Source organism: Caretta caretta, chromosome 10 (assembly GCF_965140235.1).
Source record: "Caretta caretta isolate rCarCar2 chromosome 10, rCarCar1.hap1, whole genome shotgun sequence".
Classification (NCBI taxonomy): domain Eukaryota; kingdom Metazoa; phylum Chordata; order Testudines; family Cheloniidae; genus Caretta; species Caretta caretta.
The window spans coordinates 46,790,340-46,805,390 of NC_134215.1; the positions used below are offsets into that span (position 1 = coordinate 46,790,340).

Below are 15,051 nucleotides of genomic sequence, written 5' to 3' on the forward strand. Positions count from 1 at the left end.
ACAGCCCCCTCCATTCCCTGCCAACGTCACCTCCTACACATCTTCTGTCCCAAACCACGACTCCACTTTCCTTTGTTTTGCCCCCTTCCTCTCCCCTGAGCCTAGGTTCCCTTGTGTGCACATCCCTCCCTCGCTAGACCGTAGGCACCAACTTCCTCTCTTCCCTGTGGGTGCTCGACCCCAACACTGCCCTTGGCCTCACCCCCACTCCACCCCTTCCATAAGTCCCCACCCCTGCCCACCCCTTCCCCAAAGTCCCCACCCCAACTCCACCCCCTCCCTGCCAATACTCCAACTCCTTCCCCAAATCCCCGCCCCGGCCCTGCCTCTCCCCTGGAGGAGGAGGAGGAGGGGCAGAGGGTGGGGGGAGCTTGGCTGTGGGTGCATGCAGTTCCAGCGGATCCCCCCCAGCCTTGATCCTCACCACATGCCCAGAGTCTGCAGGAACCCAGGACAACTGCATGAATTAATGCAGCTCATCCTCTGTATCCATGTGCCTCTCCTGACTCATCTCCTCCGACGCAGCCGGACTGACTCTTGTCCCTGCTTAGCTGGGCTCTCCCTGCCCCACAGGCTGCTGCTGTCTACAACAATTGCTCTGCCTTTCCCTTTCAGCGGAGAAACACCAAGGCAGGATCCTTCCCCGGAGCACTGGAGCACCCACAGAGTCGACGCCTATGCGCTAGACACAGTCAGATCAGCCCCCTGCGTTACTCTCTTTGGTGGCATTAGCTTCAGTCCAGTCCTGCCCCCTCTCTTTGGTAGCCTCAGCTCCTGTGCTGCATGGAATCAGGAGAGGGATCTGGGCTGGTTTCATCCCCTCCATTCAGTGTCCCTAAAACACCTTCCGGCATGAAGCTGCCATGATGGAATCGATGGGTATGGACATGTGGGGGATGGAATCCATCTGCTTGGAGTGGAAGGGATGCCACTTACGAAGCTAAGAGGGGGCCGAGATGCACAAAGATGAATGTCCAGAGAGCAGCCATTGGGATGGGGCTATCCCTTCCTTTCTGAGGTGCTGGTAAGAAGGTGAAGAGTATCAACAGTAGCTCAGATGGTGAGTCCTGGCCCATGGGCATGGACACCACCCCACCCCTTCACTGGAACAGCAGGGCAAGAGCCATCATCTGCAGGAAGCCCAGCCAGAAGGAAGGGGAGGTGGCCGCAGCCTGGCTCTTCCACCTCAAAGTCTGGGAGGGCTTAGGTTGCTTCAGCAGCCATTCCCTCACGAGGGTTTGGGAGAAACCGTTCTCCTCTGAGATGCAGGTGTAGCGCCCGTAGCGGTCGTGGGTCACGTTCTCGATGAAGTGGAAGCAGGGCCAGTGGGTGGAGCAGTTCTGGATGCAGCTGCCATTGTGATGCCACTTGTAGGTGGCGGCATGGGATTCGGTGGGGCAGTACAGGAAATAGCGGGAGAAGAGCGCCACAGTGACATTCCGGTAGCTCTCCAGGCTATCTGCTGGCAAGAGCGAGGAAACGAGATGGTTGTCCCCAAAACATGGTAAAGCATGAAATGGACCTGCTTCCTCCTTACTCACGGGAGGCGGGGAGGAGAAGGCCTCAACCCACCTATTCTGCATGTCCACCCAACGTGAATACACAAGCCTGATCAAAGGGGAACATTTCCATTGACTTCAATGGGCTTTACAAGGCCAGTGTTTGGAGGTTCCCTCCTGCCTCTTTAAAAGGCCTCAGACCACACCCGGGCAGATTTTAAAGGAGAAAATCTTTGTTCAACCCCAGCAGCTCCCTGAAATAAGTCAGGGCCAGCTGAGTGCCTGCAGAGCTCCCATTGCTATCAGCGGAGCAAGAGGCATGCATACAGGAAAGGAATGCGGAACCTGGGTTTACAGCAGTTGTGAGGAACCGTTGCTGAGAACAGCAGGGTGAAGGGTTACTACAGATCGTGGGGGCTGCACACAGGGTAGTCTGACTCCTGCTTCCTTTGACTTCAGGTATTTTACAGTGGTTAGTTTGGCTGTGTCCCATTGTCCTGGGCTGCAGTGGATCAGAACTGCGCCACTGCGTGTCATAGACTCTATACTGCTAATAGCAATTCTCTAGTTCAAGTGGCAGGGGCCCATGCTTTCAGAACAGAAGGAGCTGAGCTCTAGTCCTGAGGAAGTTGAGTGGCCTCAGTTGGCACTGTGCTACGTGCCATGAAATGCTAGGGGCTGTGAATCCATCACCTTATTTAACTACAAACAGGTATTAACACAACCCTGCACATAACAGGGGTGAGAGATTCAGTCCTTCTCACCTGACTGCAGGTACTAGCTGCTTAGTAGCTTCAGTCCCCCTTCCCACAGAGGGGAGAGCAGTTTATGCAGAACAGTGCTTACTCTTGGCCACTAAGGGTCTGTCTTCTCTCCAGTGTTAGCCGGGAGATCAGTACTCCTGGGTTAAGCTAATGCCAGGAGCGAGCAGCCACTGCAAAGCCTTGCCCATGTTAATGTGTCCTCACTGGTGCTGTGCTCCCCCATGGGTTGCTAGGACTTCTGGGGGCCCATTCCATGATTCCTAGCATTGCAGTGAGCTAAGCCACTCTATGATTCTTCCCAGGGAGTTGTGGGAGTCTGTCCTGCTGGGCACAAGGTGGATTTGGGGAAGGCAATGAAGGACTACCAAATCGCAGGTGCATCCTTGCTGCAAAGTGGGCAGGTTACCAGTGCCAGCGAAAGCAGCACCCAAGCGCTAGCCTGCACCCCCTGCTGAGCCGGCTAGCCTGGGTGCAAAGCACTGCTAAATCCGGAGAGAGGGTTTTGCATGTGGATGGAAGGGGGGTTGGGGCAACACCCAGGAAAGAGCCCGAGTCAACTCTGCAGTGAAGGCAGATCCTACAAGGTACAATCTTCCCAAGGAAGGTAAAAGGGTGTATTAGAAAACCTCTTCCTAAGACATTAATTACCTACCTTACCCATGCCCTACCCGCCCAACTTTTCCCAAGAACAAGTGGCTCTAGAAATCAAAGAGCAGTGCTGATTATAAATACCTTCCTGCTGTTTGAAGCTGGAATGGGGACATATTTCCGGTGAGGACTCCAAGGTCAAGTTCTGTAGCATTGTCCTGAATAGAAGGGAAGTGGGAACAACTATTAACAGAGAAACAAAAGTCACCTAGTTGTTTATATTGGATTTCTTTCCTGGCCTTTGAAGATTTATCTCCTAGGGATCAGAGTTGGCCCTCCTCCTTTCTGTGACTGGGTGAAGGGAGAGAGAGAGACGTTGTACCATGCCCAATGATCTCCTCCACACACATTCACTCTACACTAGTCTTTTAGGGCCTGTCTACATTACAAAAACAACAGTAATCCCTGGCTCTTATCTAGCACATTTGATCAGTATAACTCAAAATGCTTTATCAGCAGAGATCAGGACCATTATCCTCATTTTGCAGATGGGGAAACTGAGGTAGAGGGGGGAAGTGACTTGCTCTAGGTCACCCCACAGGCCAGAGGCATAGCCAGGACTAGAACCCTTGTTTCCAGAGTCCCAGTCCAGTGCTGTGGCTGCTTGGCCACGCTGACCCCTCTGTGTACCCAGGACTGTGATCAAATCACCTTCTTGTCTGGGAGGACAGGTAAAGCAAGTTATAACCATGTTTGAGAGCCAGGTGCCTGCCTGGGTAAAGCCATTAGTAATACTTAGTGCTGTTTGCATGGGTAGATCTCAACAGCTCAGGCTATGATACTTCTCCCCTCCCCTCCCCTCGCACTCTTCCATGGGAGAAACTATACCCAGTAACACCTAGGCAGGTAAGTGTTCTCCATGTACACAAGGACCTCAACTGCTTGTGGAGCAATGGGCCAGAGCATGAGCTGGGGTCAATTGGTGCAGCTCCATTAACTCGGATATCGCTATATTGTTTCATGCCCGCGGACAATCTGGCCACATGTGAATAAGGGTCTCACAGGCTACGCAGAGGTGGGTAGGTATCATCCCCTTCTCATTGCTGGGCACTGCCACGTTCCACCCCAGAAGTGGGTGCATTTAAAGCAGGGCGTGAAAGCTCCATCTAGGCTCAGGATGAGCCAGGATAGTGGCCAATGGATACAGAGCTTTCCAGAGGAAAGCTAGCATAGTTAGGTCAGCTTCCATGCTGCAGTCACATGGAAACCCGAGCTAGCGTTAATCCTGGAGCAGTGAAGCTGCAGCAGGGTGAGCTTCCCCTGTCCAAACCCACCCAGGCTGCCAAACCCACCCAGTACCCTGGGGAGCTCCTCGTGGGGCAAGCCAGTGCTCAAGCTTGCACTGCTGCAGCTTTGCTGTTCTGGGACCCAAGCTAGCTAGATTGTAACTCGAGGTCGGCAGCTTGAGCGGCAGTCCCACCAGGCGATTGCCATCTGGATAGGCTTTACGCCTGTGACGGGGAAAGCAAGTGGGTGTTAAGGGTCGGGGGGTGTTTATTGTCGCCCGCACTGACACCAGGAACAAGCAATAAAACAGGGAGCATCAAAGGGAGACGTACAGGTTAGCTTTAACGGAGACGCATTTCCCATCTGCCCAGCCGCAGTAGGGATCCTTTGCCATGACGCAGCTCTCGCAGCTCCTGTGATATACCTCGCACATGTCCATGGGCAACTGGACCACCTCGCTCGGCGAGCTCACATAGAGCTTTGCCTGCACGGGGAAAACAAAGCAGAGCTATCACTCCGGCAGCAGTTCCTCACACCAGGCGCCTTTCCCGAACCCCCTCTATTTACAGAGTGCTCTTCATTCCAAGGGCTCCCAACGCTCTCGGTGGGCTAATACGTACATAACCAAGGATCACTACCATTGCAATGCAGCCATCTCTGGGGTGGAACGCCGCAGCTGTGTAACAGCAGACAGTATGGCGATGCTACACAACAACCAGGAAAGTGAAGAAGAATGTAGCATCCCACCAGAACTGCAAGAGGAAGCTGAAATTGAAGTTACCCAGGTTGGGATTTGGAAACTGGGCCCTGGGATTAACATCCCTGTTCTTCCAGAAAGTGGCTTGGGATCCCCAGTGCTCAGGGGCTTGATCTGGTGTCTGGGTGTGACGAAGCAGGACTGTTCTTAATGTTTCCTCTGAATATTGTGGGGGTGCCTCAGTTTCCCCTATGCAGTTCTTAAGTATCTAGGTGGTGGGATAAGGGTGTATGATCATTGCAGAGCCCTAGAAGGCAGGTGTGTGCAGGGGTCTGGACACAGAGAATGGCCGACACCCTGTTCCTGGCAACTGATGGCCTGGCCCTTCCCCCCTGAAAGGTGAGAGCTAAAGGGTTGGAGAACAAAGGAATCAGGTGACCTCCTGGCCCGGGAAAGGGACAAAGCCCAGAGGAGGAGGGGCTGGAGAGAGTTTCAGTTTGGGGCTGGCTGGGGACATGGAGTGAAGTGCAGACGTGGTTGTCTGGCTCACTGTCCCCCCAAAAATGGACACAGCTGAGGGGTCCTGTTCTCTGCACCTACAAGCTCTGTTTTAGACCATGTTCCTGTCGTCTAATAAACCTTCTGTTTTACTGGCTGGCTGAGAGTCACATCTGACTGCGAAGTTGGGGTGCATGCAGGACCCTCTAGCTTCCCCAAGACCCCGCCTGGGCAGATTGGCTGTGAGAAGCACACGGAGGGGCACAGGATGCTGAATGCTCCGAGGTCAGGAAGGGGGAAGCCGTGTGAGCTTTTTGCCCTGCAGACAGTCTGCTCACAGAAAGGAGACTTCCCCAGAGTCCTGACGGACTTCGTAGGGAGCAGTTCCAGAGCATCGCCCGGGGACTCTGTGACACTGGGAGGCAGTCTTTGCCCAACGAGGAGCAATTCCAGGGAACGTTACATCTGGAGATCAGGTATTTTAAAGAGTCTCTCTCCCTTCCTTTACGGCTAGCACCTGACCCTTGGTAGTGTGAGTGATTTGCCCACAATTAGCAGGTGGCATCAGGACTCTAGGTAGGACTTGGGGCAGCGTTTCTCAAATGGGGGTCTCGACCCAAAAGGGGGTCACAGTAGTGCCACTCTTACTTCTGCACTGCCTTTGGAGCTGGGCGGCCAGAGAGCGGTGGCTGCTGGCCAAGCACCCAGCTCTGAAGGCAGAGCCCCCACCAGCAGCAGCATAGAAGGAATGGTGGCATGGTATGGGAGTGCCTCGTCACTTTTTTTTGGAGGGGGGAGGGGGTGTCCCAGCAAAAAAAAGTTTGAGAACCCCTGACTTAGAGAAATGTCCTTCAATCCTATGGGAAGCTGGAGGCAGCTCCAACATACAGACATCCTGAGCCCTGATAGGAAAAGCAGACTGTTTCTAAGTCTGGTGCCCAGATTCTGCTGCTTGTGTCACTGCAGGTGGGATGAGGCCACGCAGAGCGACGGAGGAAGGAACTCACCCTTCTATGATCCAGGGTCATGGCCAGGATGGGAGCTGGCTGTTGAAAGGGCTGGATCTCCAGGATGTTCAGGACGCCGTGCGGCATCTCCACTATTTTGTGGATATACCCTTTGTCTGCAAGAGATAGGAGAGCAAAGGTCAGCCCACAAAGCAGGGAGAGTTGGAAGCACAGGAGGATGGTGCCAGGGCTATGCAGAGAACAGGGGAGAGAAAAAGCAGGGTCAAGATCAACAGCCCTAGGTCTAAAAGCAGAACCTGCCTTTTCTGCAGCGTCTCAAGCTGCATGGGAAGACAATGCCCTCTTTGCAAAACTTGGCATGAATTAGTCACAGGAACCAGCAGCCCATTGAAGCTTCCAGCAAGGGGCTGATTCCAGGGCCCTGACCGCTGCTGCTACGGATGGCAAAACAATGGGGGCCTTTTTGGAAAGGGCTCGGCAGAGCAATAAGCACCATGGGAAATGGCCAACAAAGGCTGGGCCTGTCACCGAGTGCTCTCAGCTCCATACCCTGCAGCCCCCAAGAGCTGGTTCCCTATTGCCACCTCTCACAGACTGGGAGAGGAGGCCCTGCTGCGAAGAGCAGGAAGGTGTGACTGTCCCTTTAACACCACAGAAGGGAAAATAAACTCAACCCAGATCTTTCCCCATCTTGGGGCATTTGACTAGACCACAAGTCTGGCCTCTCTTCCTCCTGCTCATGAATCACATCAGGTTGGGGGAAAAGGAGGAGTACATATTCTCCTGTCCTGTTCTGTTTGGATGCAGACCTCCTTGTCCTATGTCACAGGTGGCCAGAGGGTTGCACGCCCTCTGATCCTGCCCCTACAGCACCTGGTTGACCCTGGAGAGTACAGCCCACTGAAACTGACAGTGGTGCACTGGGCCATCCCAGGGCACAGTGGGGCCGGGCAGCGCTCCCAAACGTTGCCAGCAACCAGCCCGCCTGGGAGGGCTCTGTTGCCAGAGGGAGGAATCCCAGGATCTATGGGGTCGCTGTGCCACTAGGGAGTGCGGGGGGGGGTTCTGTGAAGGGAGCACCACCTCCAAAGCTAATGATCTTCCGGCCCTGGTTCTGTCTCTTGTCCTCATCCCCAAGCCCATGGATGCTCCTAGGCAGGGATAGAGGGGTTGGGGGTGGGGAGGAGAGCACAAGACCATTGCCAACACCGCCATTTAAAAAAATAAAATAAAATAAAATTAGGCATCAGGGGAGCCCTGAAAATAAACAGACAAAACTGTGGGTTCTTCAATGGGCCTCCTACTGCTGGGTCCCACTTTCGAGCTCTTCTCTGCAACCAGGAGGGCTAGAAACTTTACATGCAAATTTCAGCTTTTCTTTTTAAAACAACGATCACCTGACTCCAGGAGCTGGGGCTTTAAAGAAAACCTTGAGCATTGAGACTAGAAAGAGCGGGTGTTGCTGCAGAGGGCTCAGGAGAGGCCATGATGCTAGAAGCATGGGGAGGGGACAGCTCAGTCCTGAGCGCACGATGAGGCGGAATCACACGGCCATTCTATCTATTCACCTAGCTTAGGTACTGTGATATTGGGGGCTGCACAAGTATCTGAGCGCCTCACAATCCTTTAGGTATTTATCCTCACTGCACCGCACGAGGCAGGGCTCTGCTATTATCCCCATTGTACAGTTGTGGAACCAAGGCACAGAGAGACTAAGGCCCAGATTTCCAAAGTAGCTAGGCACCATCCTTCCTCCCATGCTGGGCGCTGATCTATCAAGTACAACAGTTTGCAGCAAACCCCTCTAATAGGGAATTGGGAGTCTGACATTGTTCTCTGCATTCAGCTCAGGGCGTCGGCCAGGTCAGAAAGTCAGGTCTGTGGCGGGCAAAGATCCAGCCATGTATGCCAACGTGGATCTGATCAGGGCACCTTCCCTGCTCCATGCTGGGAACCTCTGCTGGCTTCTGAGAAGGGCCCACCTCTCCCCCCTGCCATGCCCTGCCCAGGGAGGAAGCAGACCAGATTGTGACAGCAACTAGAGGGCAGGAGCCCAGAAGTGGCTCAGTGGGGGGAAGGCAGGTCAGCACTTGGACACACACACACACACACATACACACGATGGGTATTCTGAGCTGCTGCACCTCAGCAGAAAGTTTGCATTGTTGGCTGAACCTGGTGGATTTGCAGCAGACCTCGAGAGGTCTCCAGTCCTTCCTGCACAGGAGTACGAGCCTCCAACAAAGGATTTTGGTCCCGCTGCTTCCAAACCCATTGAAAAGGCTCAGGGCATGTGCTGAGTTTGGTTTTGCACAGCCCCAGTGTGCAAAGCGGGGGGGATGGGAGGGTGTTTGGTTCTGGGCCTTTGCTTGGGGAAAAGGTTCTTATGTCACCCTCAGCCTGTCTGCCTAACCCTAGCTCTGTATTGAAAGCCCCAGACAAGCAGGAAGGTTATATGCCTGCTAGCCAATACCAGCTTCCCCAGAACCGAACATGGGGATTTGCAGTGCTTCATTTGTAATGAAAGAGGTGCCAGGGCTATGAACTGCCAAGTCGAGGGGCACCGGGGCTCAGCCCTGGCTGCCCTTTGACAAATCAGCACCTACCACAAAGCAATGTCACAGCTACCAGAGCCGCAGAGCAGTGGGTATTAAATATATGGCACAGCTCTCAAAGGTCACTCACTCTCACGCACACCCCACTTTTCCAGCCTGCACTAAGCGAGCCTCCACTGGGGCCAGAGCTTCAGGTCATATAAAGTGAGTCTAGTTCCACTGAAGCCAAATGATGGAAGGAGTCAAACGGCGCTACATCCATTTACACACGCTGAACATGTGGCACGTGATTGCTATTTAGTAAAGGGCCCCATTTCAACAAGTAAAACCCAAGGCACTGCACTTAGTCACGACAGACTAAAAAATACAGATGCTTCCAGCACAGGGCCTTCTATCTCAGGGTGTGCAGTAATGAACTGGCTAGAGGTAGGGATATGTGTGTGTGTACTCCCATACCACTTCCATCTACAGGATGGAATTGGAACTGTTTACCTGTGTGTCATAAGCCCTACACTGCTAACAGCTCATAGAGATTCTCCTTTAATGCTTTAGGAGCAGACTGCTATGCGTTCTATCCCTGCAGTCATTGGAAATTTCCCAGTGGCCATGGGGTGTAGTATAGGGACAAACACAGAGTCCCTAGGTGGCCATGGATTAGTTCCAGTCCAGTGCTCCGGAAGGGGCTGCCCTGCCTGGGTTCTGAGGGTAAAAGGTGGAGAAAAACAGTCCGTACCTGTCACCAAATAGAGGACGTTGTAGGTGTGTCCGTCCCTTGCCTGGATGCGATGCACCCCGATTTTCTGGTAGCGATTCTTGTTGTGGAATAGGGGACTATTCCTTGGGGCAACAGGCTGCACCTTTTCCTCCACTGCCGGGTGGAGGTCAGCTATTTTGAAAGTCTCGGGAGGGGTATGATTTCTGCCCCAAGGGCACTGAGCCAAGAGAAAAAAAACACCACCACATTATCAGGGCCATCCAGATCCACAGGGAGACAAAGACATGGGTGAGCCATCTCCCCTGCTATTTCCCCAAGGGAACCCTGGGACAAGGAAGCTAGCTACCAGGGGTGTGCTCAGGCACCTTTGCTCTGCTGTGTCAGCAGAAAAGCCCCAGGGAGAATTCCCCCAGCACAGCTGTGGTGTAAAGCAGCCACAGGCCACCCTCGATGCCTGGTCCTGGGGGCATGCCTGGGAGGCAGGCTCTGGAGGAAGTGGGGCCATAGCACAAAGCGCTAAGGCAATTCTAGGCAGCACCGCAGCCCGCTCAGGGTGGGCTACCTAACTTGTGCCATTTTGGCCCCTGGCACAGCCCAGACACAGGAGGGTGCAGAAGGGGCTTAAACCACCATGCCACCCCCTGGGCTAGAAGCTTGGTCTCCAAGAGGCACAAGCAGCCCATATTTCAGAGGCCGTCCCTGGTTCCTACCAGGGAGGCATTAGCTAGTTGGGGAGAGGGAATGTGGTTTCTGCAGCAGCTGCAATCCCAAATGCTCCAGAGATGTGTCACACACACCCAATGTCCCCCCCGACCCACATGGGGACACGCTCACAGCCTGAGGCACAAGAGAGCCCATCACCCCTATCTTCTCATGCAGTGGTCATAGTCTTATCCAGCCCTGTTATAGATCTGGCCCCAACGCACAAGGAACCTCTGCAGCAGTGACAGGTGCAGCTTCCCTGTGCGCTGGGCAGCAGACTGGTGCTTCTCAGCCGATGGCCCAGTTATCACCCAGCCTGTGCCCTTGGCCCCACATGGGTAATTCATCTGAGTCACTAAGGCAGAGTGACGCTTTGCCCTCAGAAAACAGGTTTAAAGCCCAGATCCTCAACGGTAAATGGGAGTTGGGTACTTAAGTGCCTCTGAGGATCTGGGCCACAGAAACCCTTCTCCCTCTCATCAATCACTTGCCTTGTGTCTTCAAGGTCCCCACTGTCTAACAGCATTGACATCAAGGGATCAGCCCCCAATAAGTTCCCCCTTCTCTAGCTCATCCCATCTGAGGAGCTCAGAGTCCCATTATATACATTAAGGACTGAAATGTGCCACTGTCACCTGGCCAGGAACTTAGATTGTAAACTCATTGGGGCAGGGACCATCTTGGCAGAAGCGCCCTAAAAGTGTGTGAGGGGCCCCACAGGTACCCAAGTGCCCCCCTGAGGCCCTGCCCCTTCACTGTCCATCCCCCCCACGAGGTCCCAACTCCTGCTCACTCCTCTCTGCCCCCTCCTCCTGTTGCTCGCCCTTACGTTAGAAGTGGGAGTGCATAGCCCTCCTACTTTTAAAAGTGGGGGGGCATGGCCCCCTGGCCCTCCCTGTTCCCAGCACCCCTGGTACAGCACCTAGCATCATGGACTCCTGGTCCCCAGAACTAATCAGTATCCCCCATTTTACAGGGGGAGAAGCAGAAGCAGTACAGAGAGATGAGGGGACTTGCCCAAGGTCACTCAGGAGGTTAGAGGAAGAGCTGGGAATACAAATCAGATCTTCCACCTCCCGGTGCTTTAAGCATCAGACCACCCACCCAGAAGGCCAGCTGTCACTCACCTGTCCAGGACGGATGTGGGGCATGTCCTTAGTGTAGCCTTTGAGTTTCGATGTCCGGAACACAGTGTCAATGTCACCGATGGTGTAGACACAAACGGCAGAGTACCCCCTACAAGCAACAAAACAAACAGAGGATCAGGGCCTGGCCGCCATTCTGCTACTGCTCAAATTCTTAGCCATTGTTTCTCCCAAGCTGGTGGGGGGGGGAGGGAAGGTTTATTACATAACCATGGATAGGGACAATTCTAACTATATCCCAGACACGTCTCAGCCAATGAGAATGGAGGGATGAAGCAGCAGGTCCAAGCCATGTGACAGTGGAATAGTAGCCATATGGGTGAGGCCATATTAGCCAGGACACCAGAGTCATTTTGAAATAGATGCCAGCATCCTAAACCTGAAACCGTGACCCACTGAAATTAACAGCAAGGGCACCAGGGCTGTGCTTAGTAGAGAGATGCTGAAGGCTCTCTATTCCCCAAGGAAAGATTGTCTATCTTAGGTACTTCTATGGCACTATTCCTGGAGCCTCACAGTGTTTTATGGATTTATCCTCAACCACCCTGGGAGGCAGGGCAGTGCTGTTATCCCCATCGTACAGATGGGAAACTGAGGCATAGAGAAACTAAGCAACTTGCCCAAGATCACATGGGAAGTCAGCAGCAAAGCAAGTGAGTTTGCATCGAGGAGGAGGAGGAAGGTCGGGGCTCCTATAGGGGGAGAGCTGCAGAGTGAAGCTGCAGGGAAAGGTGGTCTCCTGCAATGGTCCCCCCAGGACAGGACATGTCCTCAGGAAGGAGGGGCTGAGCCCAGCTTAAGCCTGGGTGGACGATTGTGTTTGAGAACTCTGTTAATTTAATAAAAACCCAGACCCTTGGAAGGGCTGTGACTGAAAGACACTGTGGAGTTTGTTGAAGGAGCCCTGGTGAAGGGGGAAAAAAGGGCAGGGCCCTTAGCCCGAAGGGGCACTTGGGTGGCAGCTGGCCCCGTTACACAATAGGATCACATTGTGATGTGGCAGCAAATGCCACACCACTGGCATCTTCTCAGCATGCCGCTATCTCAGCGTCCAATGACACTGCTGTCAATACAACAGCATCTCCTGACAGACCAGCGGGCGGGGAAAATAAAGGCTTTAATTGCCTTGCGTGCTCATAAAAACTGGGAGAGTGGCGCCAATTTCAGAAGATGCAAACGTGAGCATCGCCAGGGAGAGACCTCACAGAGAAACTAGCTTTTTAAGAAGTGTTTGCTCAGCACCTAGCCCAGTGGGACCCTGATCTCTGAGAAGAGCCTGTGGCCACCCCCATAATACTTCAATCAATCACTCTCTCTCTCTCTCTCTCTCTCAGTTCAGTGTCCTGGGCATTTCTCAGTGGTGTCTCAAATCAGCAGCATTAAGCACCATAATGAGAAACAGCAAGGGGAGAGTGCAAAGCAAGTTTCCCTGAGCAGGGATGGCTGGAGGAAGCGCCATATGGGAGCATGTTGTCCCTGGAGCTAATAGTTTGTCACAGAGCTGACACTTGGCCTCCCCATCTCTGCAACGCTGGGAAGATGGGCCCCTGAAAGTCTTGACTCACACTGGGAGAAAGCAAGAGAAACAGACAGCGAAGACTGGTGGGAAACAGACAGGATGGAAGGGAGCAGCAGACACCCAAGGGCTAGACATCCCACGGAGAGGGCTCACCCCAGGATTACAGAAAACAAAATAGCCTGTAACATAAATACTACAGGGAGCGAAGGGGAAGACTGTCAAGATTAAGACCTGGAGTGGGCCAAGTTACTTGGGTTAGGTTAAGACATGGAGACCGTCCTGGCTTCCCCAAGAACTGGCCCTAGTAGGGGAAAGTCAGCCCGCCCTTTTTATCTGGCTTGCTGGGCCCTGATTGGCCTTTGCCTGCTCCCACCCCTTCTAGGCACCAGTGGACCAGCTCTCACTGGTTCTGCCTGCAGCTGATCACGGGAGGCCTCTCTAGGCAGCCCCTAGCTGTCCAAACTTGCTGCTCTTCCCTCCCAGCAGGGCACCTGCTGAAGGTGGAGTGCACCAAGGTGTTGGGGTCACCAACAGGGGGCAGTGAATGCCTGGTATACCCCATCACAGGGCCCCAGTCCTGCAAGGGACTGGGGCCTTGATGGGGATGAAGGTGCTCAGCTCCTCCCAGGGTTGGGCCCACAAGCGGTCTTCTCTGATGGCATGAGCAACAAAGCCACGGGTGGCAAACAGTAGCAGAGGAGCACTTGCTTTCAGTTTCATGCCTTTCCCTCTCAGCTATGAGGGAGCTGGGGTGAGTGGACCAGCTATCTAGCGGCCAGCTCCTGAGGTGCCTTTGAACACCCCTACCCTCGGCTCTGAGGCTGTGGCCTGTGTGGGCCAAGATACTCACCAGGAGTTGGAGAAGAGTCCATACACTCTGGTTTCCCTCCAGTTCTTGTCTGACGGGACAATGAAGACATCTTGCAGCAAGTCGAAGTTGCCCTTGGTGGCCGGGTTGACACAGACCAGTGTGGCCTTCAGAAAAGTTGTCCACTTGGAAGCAGAGAGGGAGCTGGTGCCCCCTTTGTCACCCTGGGAGACACAGCAGGGCCTCAGAGCCCATCCCAGAGGAGGGGGATGCAGGAGGGAATCTCTGGGACACTCCCAGCCCCTTGAATGGCTCTCCATTATCTATCTATCGTACTTACATGGCCTCCCATCACCGCAGCATGTGAGCACTTCACTATCTTTAACGTGTTTATCCTCACAATACCCCGGTAGGGTAGGGCAGAGGGGGAAAACGAAGGCACTGAGAGACTGAGGGACCTGCCCAAGGTCACGCAGGAAGTCTGTGGCAGAGCCACATCCTGATCCCTGGTTTGCACCTTGGACCACTAAACCATCCTTTCAGCTTGCTCCCTTCCAGCACTTCACTTCTAGGCAGGTCAGAAATCAGGGGGTGCAAAAAATGACCTACGGCAGCTGGGTTCTCTCTCCACCTCCAGCACTGCTTTGTAATGCCCAGAGCAACCTCCTCACCATGCGGCCGCACCAGCTCCCAGAAGCAGGGGAAACTCATGGAGGCAATGCCATTGGCTTTCTAACCCGCCCGGCCTGTCCCACTCTGCCTGCTCTGTACCTTGCACAGCTGGGCCACTCTGGAGACATTTAACGGGGCCTCGGGACTCTTGTCCAGATTGTCTTCTTGAAAGAAATAGTAGATCTTGTCATCATGGCGCTCATCTTGCTTGATGACAGTGGCTTTCACAAACTTCGGGTCTGGAATGGAGGAGGAAGAGCCATGAGAATGGGACAGACAAGCAGACATGTCCTAAAAATCTCTCCTAATAGAAGGGCACCTGTGACAACAACCACCAGGGATTGAACCTCTAGGTTCCTGAACCATTGAACCATCAAGTGAACTTCTGCATCTGAAGAGCCATGCTACAAAGCCAGGAACTGAAACCGACTCAGATCCTCTATAGATCAGACACAAAGAGAGACCATCCCGACACACTCATCCGTGGCTTACCCCTGGTTTAAGGCTCTGGATCTTGCCTTTTGCAGCTTCCTTGAAATGTCAAGGCTTTGGAGTCCAGCTCAGTCGAGTTCCCAGGCTGGTGTGCATGGAAGGAAACCCGTTTCATGGAGACAACTGAGTGCGTAGGGGAAAT

At 53.7% G+C, this 15,051-nt stretch overlaps 1 protein-coding gene across 4 annotated transcripts in view; it reads right to left on the reverse strand.

Moving 5' to 3' along the window:
• Nucleotides 1-279: 279 nt before the first annotated feature.
• SEMA7A (semaphorin 7A (JohnMiltonHagen blood group)) overlaps nt 280-15,051 on the reverse strand; it is a 49,449-nt gene continuing 34,677 nt past the window's right edge. For 3 of the 4 annotated variants that reach the window (XM_048868086.2, XM_048868085.2, XM_048868088.2), the window contains 8 exons: nt 14,517-14,656; nt 13,788-13,969; nt 11,401-11,509; nt 9,590-9,788; nt 6,341-6,456; nt 4,471-4,622; nt 2,996-3,069; nt 280-1,462 (listed from right to left, as the gene is read on the reverse strand). In XM_048868086.2, coding sequence (XP_048724043.2) covers nt 1,101-1,462; nt 2,996-3,069; nt 4,471-4,622; nt 6,341-6,456; nt 9,590-9,788; nt 11,401-11,509; nt 13,788-13,969; nt 14,517-14,656 — 1,334 coding nt within the window. In that variant the 3' untranslated portion in view covers nt 280-1,100. The remainder of the gene's footprint in view (nt 1,463-2,995; nt 3,070-4,470; nt 4,623-6,340; nt 6,457-9,589; nt 9,789-11,400; nt 11,510-13,787; nt 13,970-14,516; nt 14,657-15,051) is intronic. The other variant, XM_048868087.2, reaches the window with a different exon arrangement.